Source organism: Dromiciops gliroides, chromosome 3 (genome assembly GCF_019393635.1).
Source record: "Dromiciops gliroides isolate mDroGli1 chromosome 3, mDroGli1.pri, whole genome shotgun sequence".
Taxonomy (NCBI): domain Eukaryota; kingdom Metazoa; phylum Chordata; class Mammalia; order Microbiotheria; family Microbiotheriidae; genus Dromiciops; species Dromiciops gliroides.
This window is the reverse complement of record NC_057863.1, coordinates 89,378,137-89,396,474: the sequence shown is the minus strand read 5'-3', so window position 1 is coordinate 89,396,474 and position 18,338 is coordinate 89,378,137. Positions and strand designations below refer to the sequence as shown.

The following is an 18,338-nucleotide window of genomic DNA, read 5'->3' as shown; positions in this document are numbered from 1 at the left end:
CACAGTAAGCCTGCCAGGTAACATCAAGTAAAATGACTTACACATGGTCACACAGTGAGTATCAGTGGTGGGATTTGAACCTAAGCTTTCACCTTCATGTTCAACACTCAACTCATTACCCCACACTACTTCTGTAGGAATCAGGAAATACCGTTAAAATTGAGAGCTATGCTCTCTTTGTTGACTAATAAAAAGTGCATAATCAGGGTATATGAAGCAGAAGCATCCTCCAGGATTCCACAGGTGCCTACAGTTTAGTCACATTTGAAATGAATGAATGGATGGATGGATGAGTAAATAAATAGTGAATGAATGAATGAATGAATCTCCCAATTTCGTGTTAAAGTGTTGCCCAGACAGTCACAGATTCTGTGAATCATAGGATTGGAACTGGAGGAGACCTCCTAATTTGACAGATGAGGAAACTGAGTCCCAGAAAGCTTAAAAGTCTATATAAACTTACATAGAGAGTAAGTAGGAGAGCTGGGATTTAAACTCAGGTCTCTCAACCTGCTCTTTCCATTAAGTCATGCTGCCTGTTGGTCTAAGTGTATAGTTGTATGAAACATCTGTAGGCACTCTATGATAAAACACTTTCTTTCTTTCTTCCTTCCTTTCTTTCTTTCTTTTTTTGGTGAGGCAGTTGGGGTTAAGTGACTTGCCCAGAGTCACACAGCTAGTAAGTGTTAAGTGTCTGAGGTCGGATTTGAACTCAGGTCCTTCTGAATCCAGAGCCGGTGCTCTATCCACTGCGCCACCTAGCTGCCCCAATAAAACATTTTCAAGACACAAATATTGTGGGGATTTCTTTTGCTTGACTTTGCATATTTGTTATGAGGAATTTTTTTTCCTTTTCCTTATTTTTCTTCTCCAATGGCACAGATGGTGGGAGAGGGAGGGGTGGTTAGGGATAGAGTAGCAAAAAAAAGGGAGGGCAGAGGGGGAGAAAAAAGAGTAATTGAATCTTTTTTTTTAATGAACAAAAGAAAACAAAAGGTTAGAAAGAAGCACAAACAGGACAATGTTGATACTACGGGTTGAACTTATTAGATTCTTAAAATGATAGCGAGCTGTTTGTAAAAGAGAGCCACAATATTGTGTCCAGTCCTTTTTTTCTGTTCTACTATGTATATGAAAAGGCCCATTTTATTTAGTTTCATTAAATTCAGAGAAAAAATAAAGAAAGAAGAAATGAGCAGGAACTTATAAAATACCCAAGGAAACCTTTTTTAAAAGTTTCTTAATTTTCCACCCTAGGGTGCTGCTTTTTAATCTTTCAGAAGATGTGGCAAAATTTGAATTGAAAAATATCAAATTTATTTTGAGCTACAAGATTCCCAAATGCAAACTAGAAGATGATATGGTAAGAGCTGGCATTGCTGTGCTTTGTAAACCAGAGTTCTTTCTGAGAATGCGTCTGGGGGGAGGGGATTGATGAGATGGGAGAGAAGACTTTTCAGGTATAAGTAACAGCCAGCCACCATCTAATTCTTGGGCAGACTTAGCTGAGATTAGTGGTATTGGGACCTTTAGAGTACAGTAAGGTCTTGGCAGTGGTCAGGAGTATGAAAAAGTTATCTCCAGCAAAAAATGGGCTCCATATTTGGAGATTGACACAAAAAAGGCTGGAACAATTGATCTGCCTTGGGTATTTATTTCTCAGTTCTCTGTGGTTATAAGCGCATAGATTTAGAGCCAGAAGTGCCATAAAAGACCAACTTCCTAGTATAGCTTTAATTTAGCTTAGTTTAGCTAGTCCAACATACACATTTTACAATTCAGGAAATGGCTGATCCATGGTTACACAACTGGTGTCAGATGGGGTTACTTGAACCTATGTTTTCCTGGCTATGTATCCAATACCGTATCCATGCTACATTGCCTTTCTTCTGGCCTCCAGCTTAACCAGAGACTGACATGAGCCATAGGTTTGGAGACTTGGCAGTGGGCTTGAGGGTCCAATGCCATATTCAGAATCACAGTCTCAACCCTGAACTTTACTTATCCTATAGAACTGAAATCTCTGAGTTGATTCATGGTAGAAATGCTAAGGACTCTATGGAGTCTGAGATGAACCCTCTCCATCTGCCACTATCTTTACAGGCTAGAACATGCCCAGAAAATATGGGACAGGTTGTCTAAAGACTCTTAAAAAGCCTTTTATGACAAAGGATCTTTGGCCAATCCAAACAAGGGGTGTGTACGATTGTTTTGTTTTTGTTTTTTTTGGTGAGGCAATTGGGGTTAAGTGACTTGCCTAGGGTCACACAGCTAGTAAGTATTAAGTGTCTGAGGCCGGATTTGAACTCAGGTACTCTTGACTCCAGGGCCGGTGCTCTATCCACTGCACCATCTAGCTGCCCGCACCATCTAGCAGCCCCGCACCATCTAGCAGCCCCCACCATCTAGCTGCCCCGATTGTTTTTTTAAAAAGTGTCCTTGAGATTCTGAGAATGTAGAAGGAAGAAAAATGCTAATACCTAAAGAACAATGTAGCTCACAGTCCAGTCTTTTCAATTGCTGTTTCCCTGCTTGTCCTCTTGTCCTCCCCACCAGACCTTGATTGATATTTTCATTGAGATGGAGAAACGGGGACTTCTAGGAGAAGAAAACCTGGATGACCTGAAGGCAGTTTGTGATGTCATTGATAAGAATCTATTGAAGAAAATCAAAGACTTCGAATCCAGCAGAGGTGAAAAAACTTGTTTCTTATTTGTTAAAATTTGCTCATGAATTGACATCATCATCATCACAAGGGCCTCTAACCAAATGTTGATGTTGGGTTTTTGTTTTTTTAAATCTAGTGCAAAGAAGCACAGAAAGAGTTCCAGTGGAGATCCAGGATGGTAATACATAAAGATAAGTTTGGGGGATAAGTGTATTTTACTTATTTTTAGCTATTCTCCCTCCTGCTCCCCACTGTTCAATTCATGACAACCAGCATTTTTATGCCAACCATTCTCTTAAGTACTGGGAATACAATGATCAAAAACAAAACCAAAAAAACCAAAAACAAAAACAAAAAAACAGTCCCTGCCCTCTAGTAGCTTGCAGTCTATTGTAAAGAAACAACATGTACAAATACAACATATATGCAAAGTGATTTCTGATGGGAGGGGACAGATGTAATTTCACCCCAAATGTTCACTTGGACCATTTGTGTCCAGCCTCAGGTAGAGCCTTCTGAGCTCGTATTGGTCTGATCAGCCACAGTCCCACACATTGTAACTTGACTCTACCATAGTGATGCCATTTTGGTCCTCTTCGAGAATGAAGGACATACTGCCACCCCTTCCTTTGTTCTCAAAGAGGACCAAAATAGCAACAACTGATCAATAGGTTTAATATGAGGGCAACTTGTTAATAATTGAACAAAGTACTCTGAGGTACCACCTGGCACCTATCAGATTGGCTAATATGACAAAAAAAGGAAAATAATAAATGTTGGAGAAGCTGTGGAAAAATTGGAACACTAATGCATTGTTGGTGGAGCTGGGAACTGATCCAATCATTCTGGAGAGCAATTTGGAACTATGCCCAAAGGGCTATAAAGCTGTGCATACCCTTTGACCCAGCAATATCACTATTAGGTCTTTTTCCCAAAGAGATCATAAAAAAGGGGAAAGGACCCACATGTACAAAAATATTTAAAGCTGCTCTTTTTGTGGTGGCAAGGTATTGGAAATTGAGGGGTTGCCCATCCATTGGGGAATGGCTGAACAAGTTGTGGTATATGAATGTAATGGAATTCTATTGTGCTGTAAGAAACGATGAGCAGGCAGATTTCGGAGAAACCTGGAAGGACTTGCATGAACTGATGCTGAGTGAGATGAACAGAACCAGGAGAACATTGTATACAGTATCAACAATATTGTGTGTTGATCAACTGTGATAGACTTAACTCTTCTCAGCAATACAATGGTCCAAGATAGTTCCAAAGGACCCATGATGGAAAATGCTCTCCAAATCCAGGAAAAAAAAAAAAAAACTATGGAATCTAGATGCAGATTGAACCATACTATCTCTATTTTGTTTTTGTTTTTTGAGGTTTTTCCTTTTTTGTTCTGATTCTTCTTGCACAGCATGACTAATGCAGAAATATGTTTAATGTGATTGTACATATATAACCTATATCAGATTGCTTTCTGTCTTGGGGAGGGGGGAGGGCGAAAAAATTGAAACTAGAAATCTCATAAAAACAAATGTTGCAAACTATCTCTACATGTAACTAGAAAATAATAAAATACTTTTATGGAAAAAAAAATAATTGAACAAAGTTCTGAGGTCACCACAGATGAGTAGGGTAGAGTAGACTAGGAACGTTACTGAAGTGATAAGGCTGATATAGGTGGACAGAAGGGAGGAGGGAGCGTTGGTCGATACGGGGAGCTTCCAACCTAGGCAGCCTAAAGCTTCCAAGCAAAGAATCCCAGGGCGGTAGATCATCATGCCCTTCATAAATCAACAACAAGTGTTCGTTAAGTGCCTAATATGGGCAGGGTACACGTGTGCTAGGAACTGGGGATGCAAAGGCAAAAAAATGAAACAGCCTTTGTCTTCAAGGAGGTTCTATTCTATTGGGAGAAGAGGGGAGAACAACATATGCATAAGTAAATATATACAAAATATATGCAGAATAAATACAAAGAAATTTGGGAAGGCGAAAGCAGATTAGGTTGGAGAATCAGGAAAGGCATCAGTTAGAAGCTGGTGCTGGAGCTGAGTTTTGAAGGAAACAAGGGATTCTAAAAGTCAGAGATGGGAAGGGAAAGAGCATCCTAGGAATGAGGGAAATGAGGTGGGAAGTCCTGTGTTGTGTGTGAAGAAAAGAACAAGGCCACTTTTGCTGGAGCAAAGAGCGTGTGAATGTAAGACCAAAAAGATAGATCGGAGCCACATTTTTAAGTGATTTAAATGCTGAACAGAGAGTTTCTGTTTGATTTGAGTGGACGTTTTGTCAGTCCAGATTTTTGTATTTTAACCTAATACAATTCAGTTAAACTCAACAGGCATTTATTGAGCTGCTATTATGTTTGAGACACTGCAGGGTACACAGAGAAGAATAAAATCTCATTTTACTCACAAAAAATTTTGCTCAATGTCATTTTTAGAGAGTTCTTTGCTAAGTCACTTTTCTCTGAGACCTAAGCTCAGGTTAAATCTTTTGACTAAATCTTTAAGTGTTCATATCTGTCCCCTCCCCCGCCCCCCATCCAAGACAGGGTCTATTCTAGAGAAGAAATGCTGGTTTTATTACAGAGAGTTTGAAAGTGAGGGTTTGGGGTTTTTGTTTTGTTTTTGTTTGTTTGTTTGGTTGGTTTTTTTGGCTTGGTTGTTTGTTTGTTTTTAAACCAACAACCAGATTGATTTAGCACTCCTTGGAGGAGTTAGTAAAACCCTTCTCACAAATGAGACTGAATTTCCTTTAGTAACATGACTGAAAAAGCCCTCCACGATATATATTTTTCAAAAAATTATTATTCAAGTATAAACCCTGAAACATGGATAGTTTTCTAGGGTCAATATGGGCCTGCAGATCCCAAAAGTGAGTCATTGACCGAAGATAAATCTAATTTAAGGAATCCCTTTTGTAAACTGAATTGTCAGTTTGAAAAGCATCTTAGATGTATCTAGAATACTGCATTTTTCTTTGCTCCCTCTTAAGTCTTTCTCATCCTAGTCGTATCTTGCTTGCTTTTAGTTGAAGAAATGAGCGATCTTCAGGCAACATCTAAAGATTCTCCAGGAGAAAAGGTATATTTACATGCCCAACTTCCTGTCTCTTCCTTCCCCATTCTCCTCCATATTGTAGTCATTGTTTTACATTTTTGTAGTTGTTAGATGAGTTGAGAGACAGAATCATAAAAAGGTCTTCTGTATAGTGAAATGTTGGATAGATAGAGGAAGCACTCCAGACTTTCTCCTCTTCCTACCCGTACTGGGGAAGTGTCTAAATTGAGTTATCAGGGATAGGATGTTGTTCAGTCGTTTCAGTTGTGTCCGACTCTTCAGGATCCCATTTGTGGTTTTCTTGACAAAGATACTGGAGTGGTTTGCACTTCTTTCTCCAGCTCATTTTACAGATGAGAACACTGAGGTAAACAGAGTGAAGTGCCCAAGGTCACACAGCTAGAAAGTGTATGAAGTCACATTTGAATTCAGGTTTTCCTGAGTCCATTGCTCTATCTACTGTACCACCTAGTTGCCTCTATCAGGGATTAGTGGCAGGGTCCTAAAGCAAAGCTTCCCACCTCTCCCCATGGTGCCTAGATGTCTTAAAGTTATTCAGTTCTTCAGATCCCTCGAGGGCTCAAAAATCTGCTACTGTTGCATGGTGTGGAAGTACCCAGAATTCTTGATTAGCCAACTAGTCCCTCCATCCTCTTAATAAGCAGGCAGCAATCATTTTCCTTCACAAATTAAATCCCAAATGTCCCTTTTGGGCTTCTAGTCAGAGTCCTGAACCCAGTGTGCAAGACACCATCTTGAGCAGGTAAGTAGGACCAATAGGGCCCCCTCCCACAGCTCTAGCATTTGACATAAGAGGATCTGAGCTCTGTGCCACAGGGCTATCCTGCCCGAGAATATCTCCTTGGCCAACATGTCCCTGAAAGCATTATCTCTGGAAAATTCCCAGTATTGTAGGCAGGGGTGTGCTGGTAAATGTTTGACACCCAGGTCTCTGGAGGGGAAAAAAAAGTTCACTTCACACACTTTTAAAGTTTAATCCAAATTATTCACTTTGTCCATTGCTTTTTTTTTTTTTAAGTGAGGCAATGGGGGTTAAGTGACTTGCCCAGGGTCACACAGCTAGTAAGTGTTAAGTGTCTGAGGCCAGATTTGAACTCAGGTCCTCCTGAATCCAGGGCCGGTGCTCTATCCACTGTGCCACCTAGCTGCCCCTTGTCCATTGCTTTTTAAAGTCTAGACAATCAATAAAACAGGAAATCAAGCCCTGATTTGTAACATTTGCCAATTTCTGAGGTGTAAAGGCTCACATTGAAAGTTGAATGATTGTTTCAGTTTGGCTCCATCACACCCTTGAGGAGAACACAATGTTAGTAGCTATTGACTTGGAGTCAAAGGAGGTCGGTTCTTACTATGTAAGACTTTTTGGCATGCAAGTATATTACAGACAGAGATCATCGGTCTCAGTTCTCATCTGAATAAAAAAAAAAGCTTTTCTACCCACCTCCAAGTGATTGTTTTTTCATACTGATATCATGTATGAGAAAGCAGTGTAGCGTGGTGTATAGAGAGCTGGAATTAGGAAAAATTTCACTTCAAGTCTTGTCTCTGTCTAGGATTATAGCTTATAGATCAATTACTGATCTTATTCAGTGAAGGAAGTATCCCCACAATGATAAAATTGTAGGTCTGGACCAACCTCCCTACCCCCAAAACCCACCTGCATACTTGTGTACATACATACACACATATATACATATATATACATATATATATGTAATATTTACATTTAATGCATAGCAGAAGGTGTTCTGTAATCTGTTCAGTGCTCAGTGCATGTAAAGGATTACTGTTAGATGCACCAAGATAGCAATGATGGAGAAAAAATAGAAAACAGAAAAGCAGCCCCAGGGAACTGGCACTAGGCAGCTTTGGAGCAGTGTGCATGTTTTGGGGAGGAGCATGGGATGTGTGTATTGGTGTGGGTGAGAAAAAAAGAAAAGGCATCGTGGAGGGAGAAAGGACTTTTGGAGATCATCTAGTTCAACCTTTTTGTTTGACAAATGAAGCTCTTTAGGAACCACTTGGTCTGGGGCTTATAGAATGAGAGCTTTGCTTTGTGTCTTCATTTTACAGATCCAGGATAAAGCCTACAAAATGAGCAGCAAGCCTCGGGGATACTGTTTGATCATCAGCAACTTTGACTTCCAAAGAGCCCGGATGGGAAGGCTTGAGAATCAGAACCTAAAGGACAGGAAAGGGACTGATGTAGATGAAGGTAAAACCGAATCAGAGGCACCTAAAGGCAGGAAGCTCTGCTGGGAAACTTTGAGCAGTTACGACCTCTAAGCTAAATTCCAACTCTGAATATGCTTTCTCATGGAAGCAAACTCCAGCCTCCATCTTCCCTAGGCAAGGGAGTTGATGTGGGATGGCATTAATTGATCAGATTGATGGTGAGGCGTCCCAAAAGAATTATAAGACTCGATGACTCAGTTTCCCAAGTTTTATTGCAATACTGTGAGTGACCACAGGGAGAGCATCATGGAGGTGTCTCTCGAATAGGGAAAGAAAAGACAGTTATATTTATAATATGGATAAATTGATTATCAGTCTCATAATAATCTCCACCTTGGGGAGGTACAGGGGTGGTCTTATCCTACTTGGAGTTCCTGGGGTCCTAAGCCAACCCCCGAGGCAGGTACCTTTTCCCGGGGAGGCGTGCTTTTGGGGTTTACACATCATAAGGTGAATCTAGGGACAAACTTGGCCTTTTCTGTTCATGTTACCTCAACTTGCCAAAGTCAGAAGGTTCATTCCCATGCCTAGTTACTGGATATTAACATTTATCAGTTAGGATTTCTATAGCCTGTCTCTATGTCTTTGTTATAGTTAATGTCTCTATGACCTGCCTCTTTATGTTCTTATTATGAGTAGTGATTAATGTGGGTGGGCAACAAGAACCTAGGCCCTGACTTGTAAGTTTTCCATTAATCCCTTTTGGAGCTGGGGTCTGAATCCCTCTTGGAGCTCAGATCTAAATCAGAGCCTGGGTCTTAAGTTGGTCTGTTAATCCTTTTTTTTTGCCTCCTACACCAGCGTCACCATGGTGTAGGCTGACTAAGCGCTGGTTAGGGACAGTTCCTAAGTCCTGTGTATGATTTTTCATAGGTAAGTCTTCAACTCAGAGACTAGGAGTAATGAGTTCCAATTTTAAAAACAAGTAATGGGGGAGGGGCAGCTAGGTGGTACAGTGGATAGAGCACCAGCCTTGGAGTCAGGAGTACCTGAGTTCAAATCCGCCCTCAGACACTTAACACTTACTAGCTGTGTGACCCTGGGCAATTCACTTAACCCCTATTGCCTCACTAAAAACAAAAAACAAAAACAAAACCCCCCAAACCCCACCCCACAAACCCAAGTAATAGGTATCTTTTCCTAAACTTCAATGTGTCCAATAGAAATGAATCAGGGGGGCAGCTAGGTGGCGCAGTGGATAGAGCACTGGCCCTGGAATCAGGAGTACCTGAGTTCAAATCTGGCCTCAGACACTTAATACTTACTAGCTGTGTGACCCTGGGCAAGTCATTTTACCCCAGTTGCCTCACTAAAACAAACAAACAAACAAACAAAACCAGAAATGAATCGGGAAAGCCTTTCAGTTTGTTACATATTCTCCTGCCATAGCCATTTATCCTGAAAAGTTCTGACATATCAATCAGTTATGGCTCAGGTCATACATAAACCTTATTGGGTTTTCTGTAACAGACTCAGACTTTCCAGTGTGACAGATGTACTGTTTCTTCTACTCTCACACCTCTGTCCCCACTCCTATCACTTCTATCCAGAGATGGAAATAATGTGGGGACAGTGGGGCTTAATTTTTGAGCACCAATAATTGGGGAGAGTGAAGGGGAGAATGCGCTTCATATCTGTGATGTATAAAAAGTTTGAGACAGGGGCAGCTAGATGGCACAGTGGATAGAGCACCGGCCCTGGAGTCAGGAGTACCTGAGTTCAGATCCAGCCTCAGACACTTAACACTTACTAGCTGTGTGACCCTGGGCAAGTCACTTAACCCCAATTGCCTCACTAAAAAAAAAAAAGTTTGAGACATAATTTATGGGGAGTGAATCATTTTATTAAGTGGATCATTAATAAAAGGATGATCATTTGGCCTTTTTTCATAAACCAAAAACCTCTCCTGGAGGCCTCTTGATGTTTATATACCCTTGGAAGAGTGGATGTTCCCAACAGATAACAATCAATTGATTAACAATTATTGAGAAAATGAATATTATAATGAGAGGTGGACCTATTTTAATGGGGGGCTAGGGGATGTGACTTTGATTATGCCAATCACCCCCAGCCTTGGGACAATCTAGACAAAGGATCTAACCCCTATCCCAACCTGAGTGGAATACTGTGAGCTGGAATTCACCTAGATGAGATTCTCTTTGTAAGGTTTTTCTAGTTGGGATGGGGTAATAATTCCAACTAGATAAGACAGCCTAGGTGGGGTAAATTTTTTGGCAAGGTCAGTAATGTCCTTTAAAGATTGGATGTATGGGGCAGCTAGGTGGCTCAGTGGATAGAGCACTGGCCCTGGATTCAGGAGGACCTGAGTTCAAATCCAACCTCAGACCCTTGACACTTACTAGCTGTGTGACCCTGGGCAAGTCACTTAACCCCAATTGCCTCACCAAAAAAAAAAAAAAGGATTGGCTATATTAACCTACAAGGTATTATTTCTGAATGAGAAAGTAGAAAGAAAAAACCTTAATCTCAATTAATAATTGGTTATTAATATGAGAGAAATAATCATTTCTCCCATTCTCCATCATGAAGCAACATCAATCCCCTTGCTGTAACTGTAAGTCCTGGCAACACTGTCCACAGGTCAGTCTTCTCTGGGTGCCCTTCTGTTGGAACCTATCTTGGGCCCCACCATTGGCCTTCTCTCCCTGCCCTCCACCTCAGTTCCTCTCCACAGGATACATTCTCTGGAGTATAGGTCACTTCCCTGGACAGTTGAACTGTTCTCCCCCCCCCCCCCATTCCCAGACAGTTGCCCTTTGCACTACCATAACCTGCTCCTCAACCCATCCCCTATTCCAAATTAATTGACTACTCTTCAGGCTCTTGGTTCTTCTTCTATGCCATGCTCACTAACCCCAGGTGTCCCTGATCCAAGGTCCTGGGTCCTCTTCTTTTTCACTCTATAATTTCTCACTTGGTGATCTTATCAGCTCCAATGGGTTCATTTCTAGATTTAGACAGCTATTTCTCATTTATCTCCTGAACTCTAGAGCTCTATCAGCTGCCTTTGGGATGCCTGGCGCTTGATGCCCCATGGATATCTCAAGTAACATATCTAAAACAAAACTCGTGGTTATCATCCCCTCTCAAACCCTTTCCCCTTCTGAAATTGAACTTTGACCCTACCTCCATCCTCTCAATCACCTAGGCTTACAACTTTGGTGTCAACCTCAACATCTCAGTCCCTTTCACCCCACATAGCCAAATCAAATAGCAAAATCCTTCCTTTTACAGGAGCCCTTTCCCCTTCCCTAGCTAAGAGTATCCTCCCTTCTGACATTACCTTCCATCTCTTCTATGTCTGATATGTCCATAGCATTTGTATGCTGTCTCTCCCATTAGGATAAATAAGGGCAGTGAGGTGGCACAGTGGATAGAGCACCGGCCCTGGATTCAGGAGAACCTGAGTCCAAATCTGGTCTCAGACACTTGACACTTACTAGCTGTGTGACCCTGGGCAAGTCACTTAACCCTCATTTCCCTGCAAAAAAAAAAAAGGATATATATATATAGTCTTTCTGTACAGTGTATACAGAACATTTTTAGGGATAAATAAACATTTTTATTTAAAGTTTTGAATTCCAAATTTTATCTTCCCCTCCCTTTTTTTCCTCCCGATCCCTGAGGCAGTAAGCAATCAGATACAGGTTATACATGTGCAGTTATGTAAAACGTTACCAAATTAGCCTTTTATGCTGTACATTCTATAGAATATACTGGTCAGGGGTTCTTTTTTGTTTGTTTGTTTTCTTCTTTTGTGTGTCCCTAGCACTTAGCATAAGACCTAACATAGTCAATAAGCCTTTATCAAGAGCTAGCTACTGTGCTAAGCATAGAGGGTACAAAAAAGGCAAAAAGCAGTCCCTGCGCTGGAGCTCACAGTCTCATGGGGGAGATAGTAAGCAAACAAAAATGGACAAATGAGATACATGCAGGAGAAATAGGAAATAATTAACAGAGAGAAGGCATCAGAATGAAAAGAATTTAGGAAAGGTTTTCTGTGGAATATGGGCTTTTAGATGGGACTTGAAGGAAGCCAGCAGTCAAAGATAAAGAGGGAGATAATTCCAGGCATGAGGGACAGCCAGAGAAAATGCTCAGAACTGAGACATGAGTATCTCGTTCAGGGAATAGTGAGACGGCTGTGTCACTGGATGGAACATTGCAGGGAATAAGGTGTAAGAAGACTAGAAAGGTGAGGGTGGGGGTAGTGCAGGGCCTCGATTATGAAGGGCTTTGAACACCAACCAGAGGATTTTGGTTTTGATCCTGAATAATATGGTGGGAAAATGGGGTACAGGTTGGGGTTGGGGTTCTTGGGAATTCCTCTTTAAAGAATTACACCCTCTTGCACACAAAACGTAGTTAGAATAAGGTGATAGTTTATTTAGGAGCAAGGGAAGGTAAGGGTGGGGGGAGGGAAACCATGAAAGAAATCCTTAGACTTTTCATGGGGAGATTTGGCATAAAGCACATGGCTCAGAGGTACCAAATCTCAAACAGGAGACTGGAAGGTACTTTTATAGAGGACTGATGGGGGTGGATCATCTGCCCGTGAAAAGTTCCTTTAGTGAGAGAGGACCATCCCCCACTGGTGGTAGCTGGGGGAATTGGGTGAGGGGTGGCTACGGATCCCTCTTCAGAACACAAAGGCCGAAGCCACACCCAAACTTATCTCCCCAGGGTAAGGGAGACCAAAATGAAGGGTAGGAGTCGGAAGCTAGCTCAGTCCGGTTTGGTTCAGCTTATCTCTCTAGGCGTTATCTGTCCTCTGGTTTAGTTTCTCAAGGAGAAGATTCCTTGGTGTGCCCCAGAGAACTTCTGGGGTGCTCTGCACCCCATGACACTGAAGATGATAGGAAGCCTCTGGAGTTTATTGGGTAGAGGTGAAACAGTAAGATCTGCACTTTGGGAAAATCACTTTAGTAACTGAATGGAGGATGGATTGCAGCAGGGAGAGACTTGAGGCCGGCTGACCCGCCAGCCGGCTATTCCAGTGACTTCCAGGTGTAAGGAGATGAGTGCTCACACCCTGGGTAGAAGCAGTATTAGATGAGAGGGAGAGATGTTTCAAGGGTGAAATCGACAGACCTTCGCAACAGATTGAATATGGGGGGTATGAGAGATAGTGAGGGATCCAGGGTGACACTAAGATTGAGAGCCTGGGGGACTGGGAGAATGCTGGTGTCTTTAATAACCATATGAAAGCGGGGAGGGGTGGGAATTTAGGGGGAAAGATGAGTTCAGTTTTGGACATGTTAAGTTTAATATGTACATCAGACATTTGAGGTTTTTGAAAGGCATCTGGAGAGGCAAGGCTTGGGGTCAGCATAGAGGTTGGGGCAGCCTAAATAGATATGAGAATCATCTGCGGAAAGCTGGGAATTAAATCCATAGGAGCTGATGAGCTCACCAAGTAGTAAAAGGGGAGAAGAGCAGAGGACCCAGGACAGAACCCTGGGGGACATCTGTGCTTAGAGAGTGTGATCCGGAGGAGCATCTAGCAGAGACTGAGAATCAGTGGTCAAAGAGGTAGGAGAAGCACCAGGAGAGAGTCGTGTGTCCTGAAAACCAAGAGAGAAGAGGGTGATCAACAGTGTCAAATGGGGACTGGAGGATGGGGAAAGGGTTGGTGTTGGGGTGAGCACCTGTGGTAGAGTGGGTTTGAGAGTCAGAGGATCTGAGTTTTTAAGTTCCAGCTCTGTCACTTAGTAGCCATGTGACCTTGGTCAAGTCACTTACCCTCTGACATAGTAAGCTCTTTTTTTTTTCTTTTTTTTTCTTTTGTGGGGCAATGGGGGTTAAACGACTTGCCCAGGGTCACACAGCTAGTAAGTGTCAAGTGTCCGAGGCCGGATTTGAACTCAGGTACTCCTGAATCCAGGGCCTGTGCTTTATCCACTGTGCTATCTAGCTGCCCCCCATAGTAAGCTCTTAAATGCTTGTTGACTGATTTTACCAAAAAATCCCTCTGGGCAACTATGAAAGGTAAGTTTTAAGGATAAATGAAGTATGATCCCAACAGTTGGGGTGTTTTGTTGTTGTTGTTGTTGTTGTTTTGGTGGGGGAAGGGGGGCAATGAGGGTTAAGTGACTTGCCCAGGGTCACACTGTTAGTGTTAAGTGTCTGAGGTTGGATTTGAACTCAGGTCCTCCTGAATCCAGGGCCAGTGCTTTATCCACTGTGCCACCCAACTGCCTCCCCCAATAGTTCTTTATGGGATAACTCTAATTAATAGTTTATCACATAATATTGCAGACTTGGGGCAGCTAAGTGGCCCAGTGGATTGGGTGCTGGACTTGGAGTCAGGAAGACTCATCTTCCTGAGTTCAAATCTGGCCTCAGACATTTACCAGCTGTTTGACCCTGGGGAATTCCATTTACCCCTTTTGCCTCAGTTTCTTCATCTATAAATGAGCTGGAAAAGGAAATGGCAAACTACTTTAGTATCTCTGCCAAGAAACCCCTCCCCCCCCAAAAAAAAGGGGGTCACAGAGAGTCAGACATGACTGAAACTACTAAACAACAGAACTTGCAGACTGTTCTGATAAATCAATTTGTCAAAATGATCTTCACCCTCCCTCTTATCCATTTAGGTCGGGGGACAATTATGCATCTACTAAACCCAAATACCAGCGGCCTGAGGGCAGTCATTTAGTGGGAGGTGACTTGTAGCTTCTGTTTTCAAATTCTTATTTGCCTCCATTCTTATTTCATTGAGGTGTTTTCTTCTGTTTCCCTTCTTAGCTGTTCTGCAAAGTACATTTAAGGAGCTTCATTTTGAAATTGTGATTTTGCAAGATCGAACAGCGGAGCAAATCCACCAGGACCTACAGAACTTTCAGGAAAAGAACCACGAAGACAAAGATTGCTTTGTTTGCTGCCTCCTGTCCCATGGTGATAGAGGCACCATCTATGGCATCGATGGGCAGGAGGTGGCCATTAAGGATCTAACATCATATTTCTCTAGTTCTAAGTGCCCATCCCTTGCTGGTAAACCCAAAGTATTTTTTATTCAAGCTTGCCAAGGCAAGGCCATCCAGAGTGGGATTACCCTCGATACAGATTCTGAGCAGCAAAGGGAATCTCTGGAAACAGATACATTGCTTCAGAGTGAAGTCATTCCAGATGAGGCCGACTTTTTGCTTGGGATGGCAACTGTGGAGAATCACATCTCGTACCGACACCCAATACAGGGAACGTGGTACATACAGTCACTTTGCAGGAATCTGAAGGAAAGATGTCCTCGGTAATTATGACCTTCTCAAACCCTTCTTCCTTCTCTTCTTGGCCTGCCCATAGCACTCACCTCTAAATACTTGCCCACCCAACCTTGAGATCTTAATATTCACTCAGGCGTTGAGAAAATGCTTCATGTTCATGGTGGAGAATGCTAATATAGTATAGCGATTTCCTTTCCTCCCTGAGTATGCCACACTATCCATGTGCTTTCTTTTGAAGAATTGAGAGTACTTTGTAGGCAGTTCTTTCAGGCAACTCTATGATATCAAGTATTGTTTTCCTTATCATATAGATAGATAAATCGAGGTTGGGGGTCACTCCCAGACTTTGTGAATGATCAGAGTATTGTGGAGTATTGTACAAGAAAAAACATTCTAATGTATGAAATTCCAACCCACTCTTCCCCAAGTTACCTTCACTGGGGGAGAGGAAAGTAGTTTGACCACTAGCTCACATGATTATGTGAACCCACTATCTTTTTTCCCCCTTTTTTTCCCATATAAATATTTTATTATTTTCCAGTTACATTTAGAAATAGTTTTCAACATTTGTTTTTATAAGATTTCTAGTTTCAAATTTTTCTCCCTCCCTCCCCAAGACAGCAAGTAATCTGATGTAGGTTATATATGTACAATCACATTAAACCTATTTCTGCATTAGTCATGTTATGAGAGAAGAATCAGAGCAAAAAGGAAAAACCTCAAAAAAGAAAAACAACAACAACAACAAAAACAATAGAAATAGTATGTGAACCCACCATGTTGGAATCATGGGGTTATGACTAGGAATCCTTCCCCAGTTTAACACAGTATGTATTCACCCCTTGGTTAATCCTTTGTGATACTCTCTATTTTTCAGAGGAGAGGATATTCTCGACATCCTGACAGAAGTGAACTATGAAGTAAGCAAAAACATTGACTGGAAGAACAAAGGGACACAAATGCCCCAACCTAAATATACCCTCAGGAAAAAACTTTTCTTTCCCATTAAGTAAAATTGCTAGCACTACATTGTTAACACTAGTAGAATCTATTTATTTGATTTAAAGTTTTTTTTGTTTTGTTTTGTTTTTTTTTGGCAATGGGGGTTAAGTGACTTGCCCAGGGTCACACAGCTAGTAAGTGTCAAGTGTCTGAGGCCAGATTTGAACTCAGGTACTCCTGACTCCAGGGCCGGTGCTCTAACCACTGCACCACCTAGCTGCCCCGATTTAAAGTTTTTTTAATGCACTTTTATTAAGTTTTAAAAGAAACATAATTTTAATTATGTATTCATCAAATAAAAGACATTTGGGAAAAGACTAAGGCTCAACAATAATTTCTTGTACACATTATAATTTCTGGAAAATAATTCCCCCCTTGCAATCCCCATTAGGGTTCCTGCCACCATTTCTCTACAACTTTTCCTACCCTGCTAAGTGCTCAGATCCTTCCAAATTGGTGATTTAGAAATTACGACACTTGTCTATACACTAGCCTAAAACCAAGAGAGAAGAGAATATCCAGGAGAGGGTGATCAATAGTGTGAAACAAGGCCTGGAGGAAAAGGAAAGAGTTGGTGCTGGAGTGAGTGACTATGTTGAAGTGGATTTGACAGTCAGAGGAGCTGGGTTTAAGACATATTCTATTCCAGCCATGAGTAGAATTCAACATGAGTGAAACTGAATAGTATGTCCATAAGTAATGTGCTGCTTATTGATAATTAAGTTGAAAGTTAACCTGCATCCTGGGGTCAGGTGACAAGTTTTTCCAAAGCCATAAATTTTTAAATACACACAACCTTATGCTTAATTATTTTATTTTTCTTAACTACACATAAACAAAAATTTTTAACATTTAAAAAACAATTTGAGTTCTAAATTTTTCTCTCCTCTCTGCTCTCCCTCCTCTCTAAGAAGGCAAGCAATTTGATATAGATTCTACATGTGCAGGAATGCAAAACATATTTCCATATTAGCTGTGTTGCAAAAGGAAACACAGACCAAAATAATAGTAATAATAATAATGAAGAAAGTAAAAAGAGTATGCTTCAATCTGCATTCAAACTGCACCAGTTCTTTCTCTGGAGGTGGACAGCCTTTTTCATCATGAGTCCTTTGGAATTGTCCTGGATCACTGTAGCACTGAAAATAGCTAAGTCATTCACAGTTGACCATTGTACAATATTGCGATTACTATGTACAATTGAAGTAGGGATGGATTTAATTGATCAAATTGATTGTGAGGTGTCCCAAAGAATTACAAGACTCAGTGACTCAGTCTCCTAAGTTTTATTAGAATACTGTGAGGCCACAGGGAGAATACCAAAGGAGAAAAGGAATGATATCTTGAATAGGGAGAGGAAAAATGGTTATATTTATGGTGAGAAAAAGTAGGTTATCCCCTCATTATCTTAATCTCTTCCTTAAGGAGGTTCATATCCTAATTTGGAATTCTTGTCCTAAGACATCCCCAAGGCAGGTACCTTTTTCCCTGGGGGTTTAAACATCATTAGGTGAACCTAAGGACACATTTGGTCTTTTCTACACATGTTCATAAAGACATGCTTAACCTTGTCAGAGCTAGAGGGTCTCTCTGTTTATTATATCTCTTTACTTAAGATCTGGTTTCTAGGTGTCCTGCCATCTAAGAATGCCAATTTCAACATTCTGGTTATTTATGGCTAGTTAGGGTCTTTGGCTTCTGTTTCTTTAGGCTTCTGTTGATGGTATTGGTTGATAGAAGCTCAAATCTCTGGGTAACAGTTGATAAGAACTTAAGCCTTAGTTTATCTGTTAACCCCTTTTAGCCACTATGGATAAGAGCTCAACTCTTGGGTTATCTGTTAGCCCCTTTTAGAACTTTGGTCTTAGTTAGAGCTCAGACCTTAGGTTGTCTGTTAACCCTTTTTAGTCTCCTCCATCACATTATTCTCCTGGTTTTGCTCATTTCATTTTGCATGAGTTCATGTAAGTCTTGCCAGGTTTTTTCTGAAACTAACCTGTTCATTATTTCTAATGGCACAATTGTATTCCATCACAATCATATATCACAATGTATTTAGCCATTCCCCAATTGATTGGCATCCCTTCAATTTCCATTTCTTTGTCA

The 18,338-nt window shown here is 41.3% G+C and overlaps 1 protein-coding gene across 5 annotated transcripts in view; it reads left to right on the top strand.

The window, feature by feature from the left end:
• CASP8 (caspase 8) overlaps nt 1-16,539 on the top strand; it is a 48,255-nt gene extending 31,716 nt beyond the window's left edge. For all 5 annotated transcript variants that reach the window (XM_043998751.1, XM_043998748.1, XM_043998749.1 and 2 more), the window contains 7 exons: nt 1,258-1,363; nt 2,557-2,692; nt 2,805-2,846; nt 5,702-5,754; nt 7,825-7,966; nt 14,755-15,256; nt 16,108-16,539. In XM_043998751.1, coding sequence (XP_043854686.1) covers nt 1,258-1,363; nt 2,557-2,692; nt 2,805-2,846; nt 5,702-5,754; nt 7,825-7,966; nt 14,755-15,256; nt 16,108-16,243 — 1,117 coding nt within the window. In that variant the 3' untranslated portion in view covers nt 16,244-16,539. The remainder of the gene's footprint in view (nt 1-1,257; nt 1,364-2,556; nt 2,693-2,804; nt 2,847-5,701; nt 5,755-7,824; nt 7,967-14,754; nt 15,257-16,107) is intronic.
• The last annotated feature ends 1,799 nt before the right edge of the window (nt 16,540-18,338 follow it).